Source organism: Solanum lycopersicum, chromosome 12 (genome assembly GCF_036512215.1).
Source record: "Solanum lycopersicum chromosome 12, SLM_r2.1".
NCBI lineage: Eukaryota > Viridiplantae > Streptophyta > Magnoliopsida > Solanales > Solanaceae > Solanum > Solanum lycopersicum.
Window position 1 is genome coordinate 62,534,403 of NC_090811.1, and position 24,520 is coordinate 62,558,922.

At 32.8% G+C, this 24,520-nt stretch overlaps 1 protein-coding gene across 1 annotated transcript; it reads left to right on the forward strand.

Annotated features, from left to right (window-relative positions):
- Window positions 1-543: 543 nt before the first annotated feature.
- LOC101263385 (WD40 repeat-containing protein HOS15-like) lies at window positions 544-18,178 on the forward strand. The gene is made up of 13 exons (XM_069292551.1): window positions 544-703; window positions 8,676-8,737; window positions 15,256-15,344; window positions 15,442-15,488; window positions 15,679-15,829; window positions 15,929-15,992; window positions 16,264-16,422; window positions 16,520-16,638; window positions 16,750-16,824; window positions 16,982-17,035; window positions 17,141-17,214; window positions 17,414-17,488; window positions 17,777-18,178. The coding sequence occupies exons 3-13, from the start codon at window positions 15,267-15,269 to the stop codon at window positions 17,994-17,996; spliced, it is 1,116 nt and encodes a 371-aa protein (XP_069148652.1). The 5' UTR covers window positions 544-703; window positions 8,676-8,737; window positions 15,256-15,266; the 3' UTR covers window positions 17,997-18,178.
- Window positions 18,179-24,520: the final 6,342 nt, after the last annotated feature.

Consider the following 24,520-nt stretch of genomic DNA (forward strand, 5'->3'; position numbering starts at 1 on the left):
TTGTATATGTTCGGTCTGTGCATGCTTATGATGTTGTAATTACTTGCTTATATTGCACTTATTGGAGTAGCCGTGTGATCCTAAAATACATTGTGGTTGTGTGCTGATATTGCACTTGCTCTTTCTTTGTTAAGTTCAGGGTATCTTCAAGTGGCTACTGACAGACCTCGTTTAGAAGATCAATGATCGTCATCAAATTCAAGGGTGAGTTAGTTCTTTTGGGTTGCCTTGAGTTCTCCTTCTTGTTTAGTCCACATCTTTGTACTTAGACTAGTACTTTAGTTTTCTTATGTTGATTCGGTTGTAACCTTTTCCTTAGACTTTTGGTTGTTGTTAGAGTTTTGGTACATTGACTTTGAATTTCTAAGAAATAATTTCTGCATTATTTTGTTAGTCGTTGTTGGATCTTTTGAGAGTTTATGGGAACTCTACTTGACTCATGTATTGACACTTGCTTCCATAACTTTAAATACTTAGTGATTGATTAGCTTGTGTAGTTCTTGGATTAGCTAATTATTATTAACGATTTTCCTACAGTAGGGTTAGTATGAGTGTCAATCACGATGATATGAATCGTGTAAACAAGGAGAAAGACTAGTACAAGCGTATAATGATAATGGAAATCAACGCAAGGATATCAAATATTCAAAACTGAGCAGACAAAAAAAGGCTATCAATCATGAGGAAAATGGAAAAGCTGGAGGTAATTCATTCTCATTGCAGCTAATTTTCTACTCTCGATAAGCATTAGTACCAAGGGTCACTTCTTGGAGCCAAATAGGTTTTTGATTTATCACTATGAATTTTGGAATATATCCAGAACCCTTATTATGAATTAATAATAAATTTCAAATCCATTAAATTGGTGAATAATTGTGATATGCTACCAAATTTAGAAATCTCGTTTAACTTCTGAATTCATTTCTTTATTTTTAGATACGAATAAATAAATTTGAAATTTCATCTCTTTGAAATGCCTTGAGGGTACATTAGTCATTCAACACTTGATTCAAAATGCCTTTTTTGAATGAAAACCTTTCTAATTCTATATAAACCAAACATAATAGTAATCCATATGTATGTTTATATAAGCCGCCGACAATTCACATCAAAGGCCTCTTAGACCTACAACTTCCTACTACTTGAATTGGGTAATTAAATCTTTATCTTTAGAATTCGTTCCTTTTTACTATTTTTTATGGAGAATTTGATGTTATGTTTCTAGTAGATGAGTTTAATTGATTCAATATATGCTTTGCTTGAGTCAATGGTGTGTTAGGTAACATAATCCTCTACCTATATAAGGTAGGGGTTAAAGGTTTGCATACACATCAACCTTCTCTAGCCTCACTGGATCTGTTGTTGTTGCTCTCAGACGAGTTAAATTCTATAAGATTAACAATACCATTCCAGCGTATAAGATTCTTCTAAACCAAGGGTTTATCAGAAACAGTTTATGTACCTCAAAGGTAGGGTAATGAATATTATTCAGATCTAGAGCCACTTCTGTGAAATCAACTTATACAAGGAACTTTTCGACAAAAACAATTTTTTTTGTTGACCAATCACCTCAAATATAAAAAGGAGTCCCTTTTTTATGTTTTTTGTGACGACTCAATTCCTTTGTTATGGAAAAGTTAATAAAGAATGAATTGGGGCTAGAAAACTCTTTTGTAGTAACTTGAAATTATCCAAACTAGCCCAGATTTGAAAGAAATCAAATTCACTAAGGTATAGGGAAAATCTAGTAATGAATAAGGAATATAATAGTGAATCTTATTATGTGAGTGGATAGATAATACGATAACAAACCTGTAGAACTTTACAGAATTGAATTTGGAGGAGTTGAACTCCATGAATTGATCTTCTTTTGAATGAGTACATTCTGTATTTGTTGAGTCCTCTAGAGTAGGATTCTGGCCGCTAAAGCGGTATCGCTGAAGCGGGATGGGTAAGCAAGAGCGGGACTGACGCGTTTTAAAGACGCTTATAAACCCTAAGATGATCCTATTTGGTATTTTTAGACTTCTAGGACTAAGGAGGCGACCCCAGACAAGTTCTTAACAATTTTTCACCATTTTAAGCTAAATGTAAGGTTTTAAATCTCTGAATCCATTTTTTCGATCCGTATAACCTATTTTCTTGGGTTTTAATTTATGTGGAAAGGTTTTGATTTAATAATTTTGGTGAAAAAAACCCTAATTTGGGTATTATAATCTTGGATTTGTTATAATCCGAATAATAAATCTTTTGATTGTTAATCCTTGTCTACATAAATTGTTGTAGAGCTAGAATAAGTAGAAAGAATCCGGATAGGAAAGATTCAAGTGTCTTAGGGGATTCAAGATTGGATTCAAGGTACGTGATGGTTGTGATTCTATAATGTGTGGTATATGCTTGTATTGCTTCACTGTGATACTTGTTTATGTATGCATGTTGCAATATTTATCATAGACTTTGAAAAATACGATGTGTTATACTCATTACCATGAAATTAGGAACTAATGTATGATCATTGATGATGTACTTGTAATTGTCATTGTGGTATGTGATTGGGGATCAGATTGTCACATTATGGAAAGCTAGCTTGTATCAAATTACCACATTTTGGCATAAAAATTGGATCGAATTGTCACGTTCCGAGATTAAATGGGATCACACATGTCAACAAGCTAACGTGTTGACTTTGGGTTCCATGAGAGGTCCAACTATGTGAAAGCATGTGAATTGTTTTGTTGTTCTTAATGTTGATAATATTGATTATGGGATATATAAGCACATGATTATAATGTTGTATTAATTTATTAATGTTTCACTAGTGGGATAGCCGCGTAACCCTACCAGTACACGGTGGTTGCGCTGATTCTGCACTTACTCTTGTTTTTGTTGAGTACATCGCACCTTCAGGCGGCTATTGACATGCGACTTTTAAAAGATTAGTGATTGTTCGAATTCAAGGGTGAGCTAGTACTTTCGGGCTACCTTGAGTTTTCTTTGTTTAAGTCCACTCTTTTCGGACTTAAACTATTGGCTAAGTTGTTTAGTTTTGGGGTTGTACCCTTTGTTCTTAGACTTGTTGCTGTTAGAGTTTTTGTACATTGACTATCAGGTTCTAGGAGGATTTTTTGCATTGTTTTAGTTTATTTTAACTTGCTTTTGTAACTTAAATATCTTAGTTGTAAAGTAATTGTTTAAATTGGATGGTAGTAGTGGTTCTCCAGCCAGAGGGTTAAGGTGGGTGCCAATCACGATGATTTGGGTCGTGACAAGTTGGTATTAGAGACTAGGTTCATTGATCTCTTTGTACCAAAATGGTTCTAGTATAGTCTTGCGGAACGGTACTTTGAAGCCTATATTTTTCTTCGAGATACTATAGGACTTTAGGAAAAATTCACTTCTTTCTACTCTTTTGTACTATGACTTGAATCCAAATGGTATCTAGGTGATACAAATTTGTATCTTTCCTCCTTTACTCTATAGTTCGAACTAAAGCAACAGAAGTGGTAACATCATCGCTAGCAAGCGAGAATTGTGTATAGACTAATGAAAATTGAATAGAGTTACCACTCATAACAAGTATCCATTGCCTCGAATAAATGACATTTTTTATCTATGGAAAGGTTCATAGGATTTCTCTAAGATTGATTTAAGGTCTGGTTACTATCATTTAAAGAAAGAGGCGGTTAAGAATTGGGTTTGGACAAGTTATGTGATTGAAATTAGCAATTTTATGGGACTTGTTGGATATTATTGTCGATTTTGGTATGACTTGAGTCCAATTGGTATCTTCCAATTCAAATTGATATCTCACCGAAGTGAACTAGATGGAACACAAACAAGATAATTGAAATTGAGAAGGTTCCATTGGTATATGTCCGTAGGGATCGTGAAAGGCATGGATCATCAGTAACAGTCCTTTATGAAAAAAATAACTATTAATAATTTGGACTTCTTTGGTATTACATCTTCGAAAAAGTGATGTGTGCTTCTAGTTGTCTGAAATTAACTATGGATGTGGAGGGTGTAGTACTTGAATGCTTGGATATGATTAGGTGCTCAAGTATTGCTTCACTAAATAGGATATGTCAATGTGATGGTCTAAATGTTGAAAGTGTGTCAATCATAACCATTTGAGTGTCGTAGAACTTGTTGTAAAAAGGAAAATCATCATGAGATTAGGCGCAATGGGCTAGATAAATTATGATATGATTTGTAAGAGAGAAATCTTGATATGCGTTGCGATGAAATGATAATCGTGTGAATGTCTAGGTGTATCCTGGGAACGATTGAGTTGTTGTGTTGAATGTAATGTAAGGAAAATTGTGGAACGTGTGTCGTTAAGATTGACTCGAGGTAACTGATGACTATCCTAGCTATGTAGATTATTCTAAATCTCAACATGTATTCCCTGTTTTCCATTCATAATTATGGACCCCAAATTGTACCACAGTGATCAAGAAATTGAATATAAGTTATAAGGTGTGTTAAAATTGTGGAGAACCTGGGAATATGAGGGTCGGATGTAGTACTCATAAGTGATAAAATTGTTGTGACCAAATGAGTAATGTGTTGTTGATCAAGAATATACTTTTTCGTACGTTTCAGTTCAATTTCCTAGGGATTTGATGTGGTTTGTGATATACTTGATGCCTTCATCCATGTTTCTACTCTAGTTGAGGAGTTAGTCATAGTAACTCCTCAGATTTGGATTTATTTGGTTATGTTGGATATGACTTGGTTGTTCCCTTATTATACCGGGTTAAATTGTGATGCCAAGATAGTAACTCTAGAGATCCCTAGTGGAGAAAGATGACAGTGGGAAGGGGTTTACAAGTCTAAGCTAGCTAAAATCCTATCCTTTATTCGGGCTAGGAAACTGCTAGGGCAGGATTGTTTGGTGTAATTGGCTCATATTAGGATTTTATGGTCGAATCTCCCTCTATTGAGTCTATTTATGTGTTGTTAGAATTGAGAGAGCTTAAAGCTTAAAAAATGGATTCTTAATAAAGGTTTTATCCATGCTAGTGTTTCATCGTGAAGTGCTCCTATCTTGTTTATTAAAAATGACAGTAGCATGAGAATTAGTGATTTTAAAGTAATCCACAAGGAAGTGGATCAATACCGGAATAACAAGCCTATGGATAAAGAAAATTTTATTGGGTATACTTGGGCGAAGGAAATTGATGACTCTTGTTAGAAAGTGTGTACCAAGATTGGGTTAGTATTTTAAAGTTGATGAGTATAGATGAGTTTGAGGTGTTATGTCGATGTAAATGTTGAATTATAGAGATAGTCATGCCTAACTAATCATAATGGTAATAAAAGTTCATAGTAGATTGTGATGGGATGCAACTATATAATAAGATTGTGGCTAAGCGAATTTTGTATAGTGATTATGACTTGTGAATATCTAAAGTTGTATATTTCTAATATTTGGTGAGTAAGGTGGTTGTATTGTGAAGTTTTTAGATTTTTTGGTACACCTCTCATATAGAGTTTTAAGGAGCTAAGTATAGTAGGATGTAGTACATTTTTTAAAGAGAGGCGAAAGCAAGAATATTATATTGATTGGAAAGGCTAAAGAGATATCATTAGAGGTATAGATAATTGGGTGCAGGGATGCGTATTTCATTCGTTTTGTTGTAGCTATTGTAATAGTTTCAAAAGTCCATCATATTGGTTATAACTATTGGAAAAGACTTGAGAAAGGAGTATACATATATTCGCTCGAGAGTGATGATATGTGCCTTATTTTGTTTTAAAAAGGAATATATAGATCTCTGTGAATCGATCTTAGTAATAAGGGTATTTTTTTTTCTTAGTGGGTTAAGAGTGTGTTGTAAAAAGGTAGATTGAAATTCTCTAAAAGGCTCGCTGCCTCGATTCATGCCGCTGCAGCGGAGTTAATGCCGTTGCAGCGACGCCGCTACAGCGAGATGGGTGTCGCTGTAGCGAACGAGAAGGGGATTGAAATTATAAATTTTTTTAGGACATTTCATACGAGAGCTCAGTGGTTAAAAAAGTGTCGCTGCAACGGGATTGGTGCTGCTCTGGCGGGTCCTAAGCAATTGAAGGTCATTAAATAAACATATAAACTAATGTTTATTGATGAGGGGTTTGTGTTAGAAGATTTACAAGGTGTGAATGGCCACTTATCAAGTATTGATCATTTGAAAATACTTACACTTGATCTAAGTTTGTAAAGTTTATCACTTTTGATTGTTAAGGTATTTGAGGAAGGTTTTTGTTCTAAAGGTATTAAAAAAAATTAGTTCAATGGTCGGAGTGTTTATCATGGTTGTTAGCATTAAGAGTGTTGTCCCCAATCGAAGGATGTGAAGAGTATGTTGAGTCAAGTGAATGAGAATGATTGGTATCGACTCTGCAAAGGAAAACATTTCATGTTATTCGATAAATTCTTATGTTACTATGTGTTTCGTTTTGTACATGATTGGAAACATAATCAAATAACTATGATCACATTTGCTTTTATTTTGAGGGTGCATCCGTAGTAGGGAATCAAGTGTACCGATAATGTAATTTTCTCTTGGATGAGTGGATGATTGAGAAGAATTGGTTATTTAGATTACTTATGTGGTATGGACTTGGAATTGTTAACATATTTTATTGTTATTGCTTATACCACCTTGCTTAGGAAAATTTATATAAGATCTAGATTGCATAATTATGGTTGTCCGGCAATTTGAATACTCATCTTGTCATCAAGTTCATGTATAGTTAAATGTGGTCGAGTGTGGTAATTTGAATCAAATTATGTTGTTGTTAAAAGGTAAGCTACAATTACTAAATTTATCATTTCGATAGTGTTGTTGGACTGTTTGTTGGTTTATATGTTGGACATATTTCTCAAGGAGTATCCAATGTTTAAAGATTGAAACTTTTGTAACTTAAGCTTACTATGATTATTTGAGTGTTATGAGCGTGTGGTGGTTGGTTTAGGTTCATCTGAAACTATGGTGAGTTTTAATTTTAGAATTTTATCATGGTTATGTGAGGAAGGATTAGTCCTTATGATCGTGTCAAGATCCTTGATAACATGTGGAAAAACTGTGTGCGATCAACTTTGGTGGTTGTTGGGATTCGTTCTGTGATTAGTTAATTTTACATACAACAATTTGTATCGCTTGAGTGTAGAGATTACTTCGTTGATGCATGGTAAGGGAGGATGTGTAGGTACTAAATTGGTTGGCTTGAGGTTGGGGATGTGAACCCCGTAGGAGGTAATGAAATTCCATAAGAAGGGAATCCGAGACAAGTACCCCTGGTAATTCGACGTTTCAGATACTACTCTACCTTTATATTACCCAAGTCTTTCCCAGTTTTTCACTCGGGGATCGGTGATAGGTAAATTGATATCTATTGTAATGGTCCGATTCTTTTGTTATAGAAAATTCAATGAAGAAAGAATGGGGCCAGAATTTTTTTGTAGTAACTTGGAAATACTCATCCTAGCCCAGATTTGGAAGAGATCAAATTCACTAAGATCTAGTGAAAATATAATAATGAATAAAATATATAATTATGAATTTTATTATATGAGTGGATAAATAAGACGATAAGAAACCTGTAGCACTTTACGAAATCAAATTTCGACAAGTAGAACTCTAGAATTGATCTTTTTGTGAATAAGTACATTCTGCCTCTGCCGACATTGTAGCGGAATGGGTCCGCTAGAGCTGGACATACACATTTTAAAGTTAAGATGACCCTATTTGGTATTTTTGACTTTTAGGACTAAAGAGGCGACCTCAGACGAGTTCTTAACTGTTTTCACTATTTTGAGGCTAAAGGTAAGGTTTTAACTCCCCAAATCCATTTTTCAATCCGTAGAACCTATTTTCTTGGGTTATCATCGATGAAGTAGGGTTTTGACATAAGAATTAAGGTGAAAAAATCCTCTAATTTAGGTATTACGATCTTGGGTTTGGTTAGGGTTATATGGTTTGTTATAATCCGAATAATTAGACCTTTGATTGTTGATCCATGTATATATCCATTGTTGTAGACCTAGATCAAGGGGAAAGAATCCGTAAAGGTAAGATTCAAGTGTCTTAGGTGATGCTTGTGATTCTATGATGTGTGGTATATGCTTGTCTTGCTTCATTGTGATACTTGCTTATGTATGTATGTCCAATATTGATCATAGAATTTGAAAAATGTGATGTGTGATTGTCGTTACCATGAAATCAAGACCTAATGTATGATCATTGATGATGTACTTGTAATTGTGATTGTGGTGTGTGTTGGGGATCAGATTGCCATGTTCTGACAAGCTAACTTGGATTGGATTTCCACGTTTCGATATAAAAGTTGGATTGAATTACCATGTTTCGGCATAAAATGGGGTCGAAGTGCCACATTTCGACAAGCTAAAAAGTTGAATTTGGGTTCAGTGAGAGGACCAACTACATGTAAACATGTGACTGTGTCATTATTTTTAATGCAGATAATATTGACTATGTGATATATATATATATATATATATATATATATATATATATATATATATATATATATATATATATATATATATATATGATTATGATATTGTATTAACTTGTTTATGTTATACTATTGGGATAGTCATGTGATCGTACAAGTACACGGTAGTTGTGTGCTGAATCTGCACTTGCTCTTATTTTTGTTGAGTACAGGCATCTTCAGGAGGCTATTGACAAACTTCATTTAGAAGATCAGTGACCGTTCAAATTCAAGGGTGAGTTAGTTCTTCCGGGCTTCCTTGAGTTATCTTTGTTTAAGTTCACTCTTTTCGGACTCAAACTATTCATTAAGTTGTTGTTAGTTTCGGAATTGTACCCCTTATTCTTAGACTTGTCGTTGTTAGAGTTTTGGTACATTGACTTTTAGGTTCTAGGCGTATTTTCCACATTATTTTAGTTTATTTTAACTTGCTTCCGTAACTTAAATACCTTAGTTCTAGAGTAATTGGTTTAGTTGGATGGTAGTAGTTGTTCTCCCACCGGAGGGTCAGGGTGGGTGTCCATCATGACGATTTGGGTCGTGACACTTTTAGCCTCCAAAAGTCTGACCAAATAGATTACTAGAAATGTAAGAATTCCTATTCTTTCAAACTTCTTAATATTTTGAAAAAGTTACATTGATTACTGTTAATCAAGTCTTGAATTTTTTCTCGTATGTTTTAGAAAACTATAATTCATATTAGTTTAGGAGACCCTTTATGCAAATATAATTGGAAAGGAAAATATTTTCCTTATAGGATTGGAAACCTTATCCTTATAGTTTTGAGACTACTTCGGATCTATGTATGAGGTATATAGTTGAGGATTGTAAGACATGGTACAAGATACATAATGTAGTCCTAAGGTCTTGAAAGTATTCTATGTTTTTTTTCATAGTGGAACACTCTCTACTTTTGTTGGGAGGAGTAGGCCTAGTCGGACCTCATTACACCCTTGTTGTTATTTTTCTTATCTATTTTCTATGTTTGTGATTTTGTGCTAGTTCATCCACGATATTTCTGCATCAATTGGTATCAGAGATTGGTTAGGGTTTCTAGGCATAATCAAGGGTTAATATGTCTCTATCATCTTCAACAAAGTATGAAATTGTCATGCCCTGAGAGCACCCCCTAGATGTAACACAACGTACTTGACCCCAAAGCGGTCTCATACAAGCCTTTAGCGTAGAAATAACATAAGATCATAGGAATAATGGAGGAATTTAAAATTTTTAAGATATACAATCGAAGTCTTTATTATAAATGCAGACAAAAAATTTATCGAAGTCTTTATCATAAATGCAGACAAAATTTTTTTCCAACTCTTTGTCTCAAACCATCTATTCAATACTCAAGAATAGTAGTATTTTGGACGCAACCCATACAATGTCTTAAACATAAAAGTAAACGACATAAATGTAAAGTGGATGTTGTCCTCGAATTTATGAAGATTCACCAAGATCTTCAATTCTTTCTAAATCCTTGAAACCTAGCCTCCAATAACAACTCAAGCCTCCAACCCAACATTTGGTTAGAATGAAGGAAATACATGTTAGTACAAAATGTACCAAATACGAAAGCTAGCACATCATAAGAGCATCTCAAAATGGTTAGTCAATATAAGCATTAATCTCCAATATAAGCATCCCATTCATGAAACAGTCTCTACTTAGACCTGCATGGTTACATTCATCAACCTTAAGTCTTTCATGTTACAAGACAACTATCTCACAATCCACCTCCAAGTATACTTGTGCAATGTTGGGATATCATCTCATACAACCATCCAAGCTAAGTACCTCTCTTTGGTCATTCTTGGAGATAGTCCACCTTATAGTCAAGACCTAGATTTTCATGTTATCTTCATCATACTATATGTATATGGTCAACTCTTAAGCTTCTCTATGCTATAAGAGTACCATACTCCCAAGTAACCCCAAGGCATACTTATGCAATGCTTGAAAGATATTCCATACTACCCTTCACACTAAGCATAGAGTTGAAGTTATCCTAGTCATGTTAACCCTACTTTAGCCTCATTATTATTTTAACTCTCAACCTAAGGGAATCTCTCACCTTTTAGTCAATTATAACTAGGAAGGGCAACTATAGCACAATCTTATCTCACAACTCCTCTTTAGTGACCCTAAGTCATACTTTGTGTAATGCAAACATAGAATCCCATAATATTAATCATGCTAAGTATTACTTTTATGTCTTCTTACTAGTACTTCTTAGTTTGGAACCTAGTTCCTATCTTTAGCTTTAGAACCCTATGAGGTACTCACTCTCAAGCACATCTTAGTTTATTATTACGTTGAACCCTAAGAGATACTTCTTTTAGTATGTCTAAGTTTCTTCTTCACGTGGACCCTATGAGATACTATCTTAAGCTTGTCTATATCCATCTATACTCGTGAACACTATGAGATACCAGTTTTAGTATGTCTAAGTTCATCTACACTCTTGAACAATAGGAGTTACTTCATTAAGTAAGTCTTAGTCCAGTATGCTATGTCTTACTTCATAGGATATGGAGATCTCTACTAGGAACCTTGACCCAACTATGTGAAGGATCCCATATTATGAGGCCTAACTTTGGGAAAGCCCACACTCTATTACGTAAGAGTTTCCCCTTTAACTTGGATAGTCCTCACATCAACTAGGTGTGGCTCTTCTCTTTTCTTGGAGTTCGGACCCTATCTTGTGTGACACTCCATTTCATTGTCAATATCCACTTGGAGCCGAGCATATACCCCATTATTTACTTGTTAAGCCTTGCTTAACACTTATCTCTCATGGAAGGATGTCCTTGACAATCAATCCATATTCAAGTGATTTTTTTTTTGCAAGCATTCCTAAGTTATGTTAGATTAGTATAGGCCTTTCACCACAATCCAACCTATTAGACATCTATTCTCTTTTAGACTGTACTCTCAAAGCCTTAGCATCACTAGGTAATCATATTAGACTCACCCTAAATGCCTAGCTATCATGATCACAAACTGTACTCTTAAAGTTTCTTTTTAATCTCTTCTTTATACCTAGATTTCAAGGTAATTTAGTCACGTCTTCCATACTAACTGATTCTATTCTCAATTGATCATAAAGGTTCAATTCTAACTTTATAAGTCAAGATACTTCCTATTCAATAGTCTAGCTCATTTCATATTTAGATGATCTTAACTTTGATCAATTAACAACCAAGACACTGAAATGGGAAGATTAGTTTTGATCCTTCAACATTGCCTCCATTGGCACAAACACACAAAGATCACCTTCATCAACTTAGATTAGGGTTCGTCATGGAATTCACATAAAATCATCATCTAATCATTAAACAAAGCTAATTCGAACATAATTAAATGTTACCACTAGGTTGGAGTCATATTCAAGCCCTACCCATAATGCAATCACAACCCTAGCTAGAATTGGGTTTTGAGTTTACATCTGGGGGAAACTATGGTGGATCCGTGGGTGGAAGAACCCATGTATGAATAATCTTCATATACCTTTGACCAATGCCTTAAAGAAGGCTTGAATGCTTGGTAAATTCGTCCCTAGCTTCTGCCCTTATCTCTTCTCTTCTTCTTCTTCTTCTTCTTCTTCTTCTTCTTCTTCTATTCTAGAGAGATGATTTTCTAGAGAGTTTTTTGGGCTTTAGATGTATGAGTTCGATTGATTAGTTTAGGGTTTATTTAAGCTTATGTAGGTGGTTAAATAACCTATTAACAGACATATATTAACACCTAACTAATGACTTGGCCATCTACGGACCGTAGATTGATATACTGTCCGTGGTTTGGACCTGAGACTCATATTTTGCATGACAACTCATGCCTGGCCTATGGGGCATAGGTTGATCTATTGAAATTGCAACCATAGGTCACAAAATTGACAGTTTTGGGGACTGTTTTTGGGGTCCTCCTCAAAGAACCCCCCCCCCCCCCATAGGTGGTCCTTGGGGAGTCGTACCCAGACATTTAACCCCTAAAAATGTTGTTCTAAGTATGGGAATCATTTATCTTGATTTTAACCCTCATACAACACTCCAGAAGTCCACTACAAGACTCTATGACACTCTAGTTTGACTTAATAATATACCGGGTGTTACAGAAATAGAGAAATTTGATGGGGGTCATAATTCAGTCTATGGAAGATTCGAATGAGATTTTCTTTAGTTTTACAAGGATTGTGGAAGGAAATTGAGTAGGAGTTCCAAAAGAGTTGAAAGAATAATAACAACAAGACCTGACGGAGAGGGTTTGAGTGCGATATTCATGAGCGTTACAAATTAAGTTCTTCAGGAAATTGATAAAGGAAAATCTGCAGCAACGGCATGGAAGAAGTTAGAAGATCTGTACTCTAAGAAATCACTCACAAACCACCTCTACTTAAAAATCAGGTTAGACAATATCCGTATGAATGAGGCACACCGATCAAAACTTACCTTGATGAGTTTAATTCAATTATAATGGACTTGAAGAATGTAGATATCAAAATTGAAAGTGAGGATAAGGTCTTAAGTGTGTTATGTTCTTTTCAAATATTGTTGACAGTGGAAATAATTTGGATGACAATGACTATGTAGGGGAAGTTTGTGATGTGAGCTCTGATCATAGACAGAGTTATTGGGTTCTTGATTCCGGTGCAACTTTTCACATATGTCATCACAAGAATTAGTTTGCAACTTACAAACATTCGAATAAATCGTCTACCTTGGTGATGATAATCCGTTAGAGGTAGAGTGGATTAGTAATATCAAATTGAGAATGTTTGATGGAATTATCAGAAATATTAAGTGTTAGCATGTTCCTTGAATTAAGAGATATTTGATTTCTCTTTTGACTTTGGATGAGCAAGGGTATAAGTTGAAATCAGAGAATGAAATGCTTAAAGTATGTAAATGCTCCATGATACTCATTAAGGGTATAAGCTGCATTTTATATTGTATTATCTACAAGCTTGTGTAGTTGTAATGGAAGAAATTGTAGCTTCTGGGAAGAGTAACTTGAATCAGTCTCAATTGCGGCACGTGCGACTTGATCATATGAGTAACAATGGATTGTCTTTGTTGAACAAGAAAAATTTGTTGGATGGTTACAAAAATCAAGCTTTAAGCATTGTGTGTTTGGTAAGAAAACACGGTGAAATTCAGCAGGAAGGCTATAAACAATAGCAAAGACAAGTTAGATTATATACATTCGAACTTGTGGAGTCCAAACAAAATTCCCTCCAAAATTGGTTCAAGGTACTTTATAACTTCTGAACTGAAAATAGGTTGAATTTGGCAACTTAAAGTTCAATAACTTTTGCAACAGAGAAGGCATAGAGAGACACCACACTTTTGTTGGAACACCACAATAAAATAGTGTTGCAGAACGTACGAACAGAACACTTAGTGATAGAACACGACGTATGCTTTCATACTCATGTGTTAGCAAGACTTTTGGGATGAAGAAATTAATACAACTTGTTATTTGGTCAATAGATCCTCATCTATTCCTATTGAGCTTAAAACTCCTTTTGAAGTTTTGCCCGATTCGCTGTTGATTATTCAAATTTGACAATATTTGGTTGTTCTGCTTATACTCATGTAAGAAATGGAAAAATTGAGCCGAGGGAAAAAGAGAGAAGGTTGTGGATTTTAAAGCATTGTACATGATACACGATGTATTCCTAAGGGCTTGAACGAATTGTAAGCTTCATCTTTTTTTTCACAGTTGAAAATTTGCTGAGAGGAGTAGGTCCAGCTGAATCTCATTACATCCTCGTGTTATTCTTCTTCTCTATTTTCTTTATTTGTGATTGTGTGCTAGTTAATCCATGATATTTTTGCAACAATAATGCATAGCAGGAATATAACAGTGGTGAAGGTAATATACTTTAATGATTAAAAAGAATGACGAATAACAGAGAAGTTGGCTAGTCTGGTTATTTAAATAAGGAATCTAATTGTTGATCATCAAAGAATATGACAAAAGAATACTCGATGTTATCTCACAAGTGGAGTCTGGGGAAGTAGTATGATGAAAGTAGAGTGTGGAAGAAAGTATTAAAAATAATAGTTGGAATATTATTCTGTTTGAAAATACATTACATCAATAACTTTAAATAGCTAGAATAGGCATACTTGCAATGGTGAAGACACTTATGTTACAGTTAAGAGATACATACAACTTATTGGGTGCTCGAGCACCACAGTGACGTAGCTATAGCCACCCTAGGGTTAACTAGTACACCCTTCATCTGAAAACTACGTTGTAAATATATATGCCAAATTCTATATTTAAAGTTGGACACCCTTGACAAAAGCTATGTCTTTGGTTCAGTGGTAATCGATTTCCATTTGAATGAAGAAATTTCATGTTCGAACCCCAAATAGCACAATATTTATTTTATTTTATTTTATTTTGACAGTCACACATCATTATTCTTGGACACCCTTAATAAAGTTTCTGGCTTTCTTGGACACCCTCAATAAAATTTCTGACAGCGCCACTGGAGCACCAGTTAACCTCCCCGCAGAATCGTTTATCTATGTTATTTCTTGAAATATGAGTATATAAATCGAACAACATCTAGTGAACAAAAATCCTAAATTCGCCACTAGTACGGTAGTATATAATCATTCCCATTGCAGATAATTTACTACTCATATAAGCATTATAAATACATAATTTTTTTGAGCATGCAGCTAATATTTGTACACATCTTTTGTTGTGACACTAATTTTGTCTTTTGTTGCAAGATAGATTCGGAGCCTATGGATATCAACAAAGACTCAACCCCATATGAATTTCCGAGTTCTGATTTAATGGTTTTGGAAGGACATACGTCAGAGGTTTGACCGCCACGATTCATAATAGGCAAAAATGCTAAGTATCATTTGTTAACTGTCTTCTCTATGAAAATTACAATTGTTTCTAAACTCATGTCAGGTTTTTAGCTGTGCTTGGAGTCCAGAAGGGTCTCTTCTTGCATCTGCGTAAGCATTAGTTCCATTTTTTTCGTTTGTTGCTCTCGTCTATGAATCAACTCTTATTCATATTCATACTTCTGCTTCTACTTTCCAATATGTTTTATGTGGTCAAATTCTTTGAAGTGATTTTCCTTAGTTAAAAGTAGTTTTAGACTTGTCTAAGGAAACATCTCTCGTATGTGTAATATCATTTTAGGTCGAGAGACTGTACTGCTAGAATTTGGACTATTGGAGATGGTCCATGTAATTCTACTATCCGAAGGAGAGCTCCAAATGTTTTGGTTTTGAAGTCTCTGGAAAGTCAAACAAATGAGACCGACGATCTTGTTACAACACTCAATTGGAATGTGAGTGTTCTACTGCTCATTTTCGTTGATCTATACTTTCACCAATTTGATTTTCTTGTGAATATTCAATCTTGTATCGATGACTTTTTTCTTGTACAGAGTGAGGGTACCCTGCTTGCAACAGGTAGTCATGAAGGAAAAGTCAGAATGTGGAACCGATATGGTAAGGCAAAAACTTATTTTGAAGATTGAATGTATAAATTGGCCTTTGGAAAAGTATGGTTCCGAAAATACGTTTGTTATTTGGATTATTTTCATGTATTCATGTTTATCTGATTGAAACTAAAAGGCACCAAGAAACAATCCATTTACTTGTTGATAAGCTTTTCGTCATGTTGAATCTATTCAATGATGTTGAATCCTTCTCATTGTTGTTCAAATGTGCGTGTCTGTTTTTCTCTTACTGATAATCATGTAACTTACTTTTCATTCAGGGGAATTGGTTAAAAATCTTGACAATCATAGTTGTCCAATCTTCGGTTTGAAGTGGAACAAGATGGGTGATTATCTACTTAGCGGTAGTGTTGATAGAACTGCAGTTGTTTGGAATGTGATTTCTGGCAAACCGAAGCAGCAATTTGAATTTCCTTCAGGTGTTTTGTTTCCCTTGCTCGATCTGTCTATATTTTACCTGATAGATTTTGTTTTGTTTTGCATTTATTCTCACTGTTGTTTTACAACCCCATTCAGTTGTAATTGATGTTGATTGGCAAAACAACGATTCTTTTGCGGTCAGCCTCACTGGTGGCATGATTTACATTTGTAAAGTTGGGGAGAATAGACCAGTCAAAAGATTCTCGGGACATGAGGTGTGATACCATTTCATAACGATTCCAGTTCGAAACATTTTATGTCCAAAGTGTAAACTTAATTTCCTTTGTGAATATATTCTTAAAGAGTTATTAACTTCGCCATTACAGAATGATGTCAACGCTGTCAACTGGGATCCCTCAGGTTCCTTGCTTGCTTCATGCTCTGACGATGCCACAGTTAAGGTAATTCCGTATCAGGTAGAGGTGGTGTAGTGTGCCACTGGCCCTCTGAGATTTGCATATGTTGAATTTTAGCTTCATTTTTTCCGCGCTAGGACTTTATGTGTGTTGTTTCCAAGGAACTATGTTGTATAAAATAAGTCATTGCTTTTTTATACAGATATGGAGCATGAAACAAGATGTTTGCTTGCATGATTTCAGAGAACATTCCGAAGTATCACATATAATATAATTATTTCTATTTTTGTTCTTTATTTATGGTCTTAGTTGATTCATTTAATAAAATCAGACATCACCTGCTGCTATTATGTCCTTTTAGATTACATATACCATCAAATGGAGTCCAACTGGCGCTGGTACAAGCAATCCAAATCAACCGTTGTTACTAGCAAGGTATTCTATCTATTGCTACTAGTCATGTTTCTAGCCCCGGCTTGATTTGTTGTTTTATCTTGGAAGGCGATTGAGATTGGGAGATAAAGTTTTAATATAACAGTCTAGAAAATAGATTTTTGGTGTGTGTTGATTAATGTGTTGCACCTAACCTTTTTGTTTCTTTGAGCTTATTGGTTTTGTTTTATTCTCTATGTAGTGGTTCATTTGACGCTACTGTGAAAATATGGAATGTTAAACAAGGGCGTCTTCTTCAAAGCTTGAACCGTCACAGGTAATAAATATGAACTCATTATGCCTACTTAGACACTGGATATTAAGGCACTCTAATAGAATTTCACTTTTCAATTGTTATATACAAGCTCAAGTACTATGGGGTTTGTTTACTCGTACTCAATTGAACTATCGATACATATATACCTATTTGGATGGGGATGTGAGAGGAGAGGAGTGAGAATAAGTTAATTGTGTATCTTTCTTTTAGATCATTAAGTGTTTGTATCGTTTTTGTTGATTGTTTTTGTCTTTTTACTAAGTATATTATCTTCCATTTTGAATTCAGAGGACCTGTTTTCTCTGTTGCATTTAGTCCGAACGGGAAATACTTGGCAAGTGGATCAGCTGATAAATGCATGCATATATGGTCAGTGAAGGAGGGCAATATTGTAAAAACTTACACCGGGGATGACAATATTTATGAAGTGTGTTGGAACAAGGAAGGCAACAAGATTGCAACTTGTTTTGCAAACAACAAGGTTTGCGTGTTTGATATAAGATTATGAGATTTTAAAAAAAGAACTTGGGTTTTACAATTGAAGCGACTCTAATCGTAGAAATGAAGATTGTAGATAAGTTTATTTTTATTCGTCACCTAGCGTTTGATTAATCTGTATTAGGGCCCGACTAAATCATTATAACTTTGACCTAAACTTCGGGTGGTATTGCGCATATAGCTGTTTTGCTTTCCTTCTTTTGTTGCTTGTGATGAAATTGACATTGTTGTGATTTTTCTGATTATGTGTTATTTAACCACATTGTTAGTTCCTTACTTGCAATTGAGCCAAAAAAACTAAGGGATCGTTTGGTTTGCAAACAAGTTATACTGAATTATTGAGTGGGAATTATAGTATAAGGATTTAAAACATGCATCTTACTTGAGTTTCTTTTTGTTTTTAATTTAGGCATAATACATAAAGAAAATTTTCAAAATGTCAATATTTTATTATTTAAGAAGGCTTATTAGTAACACTTTCAATATCTAATAAAAATATCAAAAATTTAATTTGTTATTTATCTTATTTATGTTTTTATTATTTGTTTTATTTAAATAATAGAATTATTTAATAACAAAAGCGAGAAAATCAAGAGAGAGAATATTTCAAAAAAAGGTAAAGATTACTTAATATTTTCAAATAAAACTCAAACTTTGTTCTTTTATTTCCATAATCTTAATCGTTTTTTTATTAGTCATTCCAATAGGTATGTCAGATGAATTTATAGTTATTTAAGAAACATATTTGTATTCATATATTTTTTTCATGTGTATTTATTTGTTTCTTCGAAAATTTTATATTTCGTATTTATTTCAATATGTATTTTATTCGTATTTCTGTTTATTCTAGTTTTTTTTTAGAATATTGTATAATAATATATAAAATACAAAAAAGTAGTATGATGAAAAAGTGAGATAATAGCTTTTAGAGAAGGAACATATCACTTAAATTTCTCATCATTAACAATTTCAAAAAAACTCCTTTTTAATTCTATTAGATTAACTTTCCTTTGTTATGTTTTCATTTTAATTGTATACCAATATTTTTTACATTTTATGGGTTCACTTTACCATTCCAATAATTAATTTTTTCTTTCAAACTACAAATTGTATTCTGGTGATCAAAATTGTATTACTTGATTACCATATATAATATATACACGTATCTCAATATGTATGAATGTGATATATGAAAGAGTACAAAATTTTTTGGGGAAAATAGTATACTTGGTGGAAATAATAAATTTATTGAGGAAGGATATAATATTCTAAAAAAAAAAATACAATTTGACTATGAAAGAAATAAGAATACAAGATTCTGGAAAACATATTGCATACATAGTAAAATAATATAATCAATATACAATATTCTAAAAAAATACAAATTAACTGTTGAAAAATAGGATACATATATGTTTTTAAGAAATACAAATTCATATGAGATATCATACATAGTGAAAATGATATAATTAGAATACAATATTCTAAAAAAATATAAATTGACTGTTAAAAAATAGGATACATCTATGCTTAAAAATACAAATTCATATAAGATACGTATGTGAATGACTACAAGTAAAAAAGAAATACAATATTCTTAATAAAAATACAAATGATGTGTAAAAGAAAAATAATTGACTAATAAAAATTAATATGAATATTATTCTGATATGTATACAATTTTTCAACCTTCTTCTTTGACTCTCTCTTTTTTCTTCATCTACTATGTTTCTTTTTTTCAATTCTTTTCATCAAATTCAAATCTGAATCTGTGTTTATTGTGAATTAATAACCCTATAAGCAAAATTCGAAATTATTACAAATGAATATATAAAAAAAAATCAAACAATATATTATGTATGAATGCTTATGTGGCTTACTACAAATTACAATCTACTAAATCTCAAATATAAAAATATAATCATAAAAATAGTGTTTCAAATACTAAAATTCTGAAATGCATAAATATTTGATGAGTATGTTAACAAACTCATATACAAATCGAAAAAATGACGAAAAAATTGTAACACATACAATCCAAAATTCAACATAATTTTTATTTCGAAACAAAAACTTATGAAATCTCGCAAAATAAAAGATGATAACGAAAATACCTTTATGTATTGAGAGATTTCTTAAATTAATCGATTGATCTGAACAAATTGATATGAACTTGAATAATTAGTTCTTCAACAATGAGATACAATAAAGGTGATAATGGTAAAAGAGAAAAAAAATTGAAAATCTTAAAAATGGAAATAAATTTAATGATATTAAAGTCTAGAGAAGTCTAAATGGATAGTGAATATATTTAATGTTGGATTGTCTTGAGAAATAAAAGGAAAGACAAATAATAATATTTACAAATTATTTTTAAAAATATTGACATTTTGATATTTTGAGTAAATATTTTAAAGTGTAGATGTTTTTAATAATTAAGTTAGGAATTATAACTACTTTACTAATTTTTCCTAATATATATATTGGACCCTAAACTTAGCTTCAAATTTTAGTTTTGACCTCCAACTTTCATAATGCACAAACAGACACTTTAACTATCCAACTTTTAGATAAATAAACACATGAGTCCTACGTGGCAAAATGAATGTAAGACACCACGTATGACAAATAAAGACATGTAGGATGACATGTAGGACATGTATGTCTATTTGTTCAACTTTATACAAGTTTAAGTTTCTACTTGTACAAATTCAAAGTTGAAGGGCATAACTATAATTTAAAACTAAGTTAAAAGACATATTATGTATTATACCAAATAACTTTAAGTGCATGCATATGTTTTCAGAATTTTTTTTGCATAAATCATCTATATGCATGTAAATAACCTCCTTTTGAAAAGTACAAAGTTTGTACCTTCAACTTGATATTCTAACTTTGGTTTCTCTTAAAATTACCAACATCAATTTTCTATTTTAGTTGATTTATGTGCTTATTTGGATATGTGGTATAAGACGTTTGATATCGTGCTTTCATTCATTGCCTATCAAGTATAAAGAGGTTCTTTTTCAACTTAATACATAATCAACTTGTTAAACTTGTTTTAAAATATTATATTTAGATATTCGATTTAACTCATGTTTCAATCGAACATTTCAGTTCATATTAAAGTGTTCAATTAGATTCTTTCAATTTAAATTATCTAATAGACAAATTAAAACATGCACGTAAGTTTTATAAAATTCAAATTGGAAGTACTAATTGAAACACTTTATTAGGAATTGAAATGTATGATTGAAGATATAATACATAAATGTGCTCTTTAACCTGCCAATCCTTTATTAAGCTCTAAACATTCAAAAATGGTAAAATGGGGATGAAACTCCGACTTTTGAAAACATTCTATTCAGCTAATATTTGTTCATCGTGATCGTGACCCAAAGCCTTGATATCCGATGAATACCACTGGTCAATTCATTAATTAAACATCAAGATCGCGACACACACTACAACAAAAATGATCGTTAGCGGCATTTAATTCTTAATTCTTAATTGTCGCTAAATATGTATTTTTAGCGGCAATTGTCACTCTTTGTATATGTCCCTAAAGTCTTTGGCTACATTGATTCTAATGACTTTTAACTAATGCCGGTAAAGACTTAGCACCCTTTATTAATGTCAATATTTAATGCCACTAAAAGTACAATGGCTATGTGATCGTGATGATTAGCACTCAATTGGGGCACCAGACATCAGCATATAACAACTCACCAAGACACAAAAGTTCACCGAATGGACCCTCAGAGGTTTGTTCAAAATTCCGATCACACAAATCAGATTTGATACCCAACTAAACTCGACTAATCGGACTCAATAAAATCGTCAAAACATGGATTCGAGGTCTTCTTGACCCGAAACCCGTTAAAGTCACAATAAACATAAATTTACACTCAAAATACCAAACTGTCCTCGGGACCTCTGAAAATTTAACCATGATAAAAAATTATCTCCTGAATTCAATGGAATCGTCAAAAATCCGATATGAGCGTCTGAACTCCAAATGATGACCACAATCAATCCTTGACTTAATTTTCACCTTAACTCAAGGGCTCAAATCCACATAAAAACTCCGAAATAGAAAATGGCAACAGTCCTAGACGACCAAATTATTCTCCATCTCAAAGTTGATGATACTTGCGAAATTTCATATTGAGACTCGTAGATCTGGTTGTTACCAAAAAAGCACTTTTAACAAAGTTTAGACCTCCGAAAAACAAAACTCCCAAAAATCACAACTTATCAATCAAATTTCGAAAGCAACTTTGCAAACTAATTAGGAATAACTCGGGGCAACATCAGTAGGAGTAAAACGACAATTCTCTGGAAATTTTTCAAAAATGACCTTTAGAATCATCACACAATGTTCTCTAATTTGCAAGAGATCCATTTGACTTTCGATTGATCATTTGCCAACTCATTTCTTCAATTTGAAGTTCTTACACATTTTTGAGTGTCCTATACTATATGATAGTATGCTTAGTTTATGGAAATTCACATGCAATGTCTACCAAAACATTTCTTATAATCTAATGATGAAGGAACGATCCTTTAAACAAAAAAATTACTTCACACACAATTTAAGGGGATTTCAAACTAAACACTATATATAGTTGCATAAAGAAATGGAAATTTATCGAATCGTTTTATCTCTTGTTGAAGAATAAGAATCATATTCCTAGTTAGAATGGCTGGTTTGTCATCACGTTTTGTTGGAATAGTGGTATTGTTACTTGTTCTTGTGAGTGGCATTGTTTCAGCCAACATGGGAATGAGAACCAGGCGCTTGCTTGATGGCGGCGGTGTTGGTGGTTTTCTTGATGGTTTGCTTGGGGATTTGCTAGGTGGTTCTTCCTCTGCTGGTGGTGGAAATTAATTTAATTTAATTCAATTCACAAGTTTCATGTTCTATGTCACATGTTCTATCATTTTAGTATATATGTATTTGTTTTTTGGTATCTTCTTGTCAAGCTTGGTGTCAAATGACTCATTTTCTCTATGTTATGTATTTCTACTTTTTTTTCTTCCTTTCATCTTATGAAGATTCCTCTACATAGGCTAGGGTTTCTACCAAAATCTCGGCTTGAAGAACATCAGTTGTTTTCATCTTGTCAACATAACAGACTAAATCTAGCTATTGGTTACCTCTATGTTTATGAAGGTTTATAGTACTTCAACGTGCCAAAACTCTTAGTCATTATAAATGCGTTTTTCGTCTCTGACTCTTGTAACTTTTGTCTATCTCATTAACATGGTTTTTTTTTTTAAATAAAATAATGATAACAGACTAATCCAAATGTAATTGATATTTAAGTCATATAATTTTAATTTAAACATTAATTTAACTTTATCAACCAATAATTTGATTAGATCGACATATCTTGAGCTTAAGATTTAATCATATGAATTTAACTACTGAAATTTAAATGTCTGCAAATGCACCTTGCTTCAAGCCTTGTTGAGGTGTAGACTTGTCGAACTTAAAAGACAAGATTTTAAAGTATTTATAAAGTAATTCCTTTTTACATTTTTTAATCGATTTCTTGACAAATAAATTTAAACTAGAATGATTTTGACTATATTCAACCTTTTCTCTTAGATATTCCTGAAAAATCTGTACTGAAAAGTTAGTATGCACACTGAGAATTAATTTCAACTTTGCTTATAGACAGACAGATAATCATTTTGCAAAAAAAAGAAGGCAACAATTTCTTAATGATACACCATAAAAAAACTACTAGATGTAAAGTATTTGTAGCTAGCAGACGTTACTCATATTTACATATAAACTATATGTAGTTAAAAAATAAAATTAAATATAATTACAATTTTACAACTAAATTTAATTATTCAAATAATATATAATCATGTTATGCTCGACAATTAAGTTGGTCAACTGAGCTCAGGTTAAACTTGTATGAATAATTTCTATTATTTTAAAATATTTATACAATAAATGGGGAACACAGGGGCATAGCTATAGCCGGCGAAGGATGATCAATCAAACATCTTTTGTCAAAAAATTATATTGTGTATATAAATAAAATATTTCTTTTATTATGTGGATATATGATAAATGAACACTCTTGTATTCACAACAAAGGTATGTGGTCCTCCGGTAAGCGTGCTCAGTTTAGCAAATTCTTTTTTTAAAATTGGAAAGAAACAGAATTAGAGTGAGGAGACAGAAATAATTTTTTCGTACCTTAAACCACAGTTCGTACCTTTGATTTTGTCAACACAGCGAAAAGCTCAAGGTCAGACAAGATAGTCTAAGAGGTTATGTGATAGTTACCTCAAAGAAGATGCCCCAAATCTTTCTATTTCTAGCCTTAAATTTAATCACGCTTCATTCAATGAATTTATTAACATAAGAATTAAGATTTTATTGTTTCTTCATATTTTCCATCTATATTAGTAAATCATGAGATTAACACCATCCTATGAAATTATATTTAAAGATAAACTAAAAGTCACTTTCCACTATTATTCTTTTGATTATTCTCTAAATTATTCTTT

Coding starts and splice junctions, on each gene's coding strand:
- LOC101263385 (XM_069292551.1), top strand. CDS start 15,267: ATGGATATCAACAAAGACTCAACCCCATATGAATTTCCGAGTTCTGAT. Junction 16,825..16,981: donor CTGACGATGCCACAGTTAAG/GTAATTCCGTAT, acceptor TTTTTTATACAG/ATATGGAGCATGAAACAAGA. Junction 17,036..17,140: donor ATTTCAGAGAACATTCCGAA/GTATCACATATA, acceptor ATGTCCTTTTAG/ATTACATATACCATCAAATG.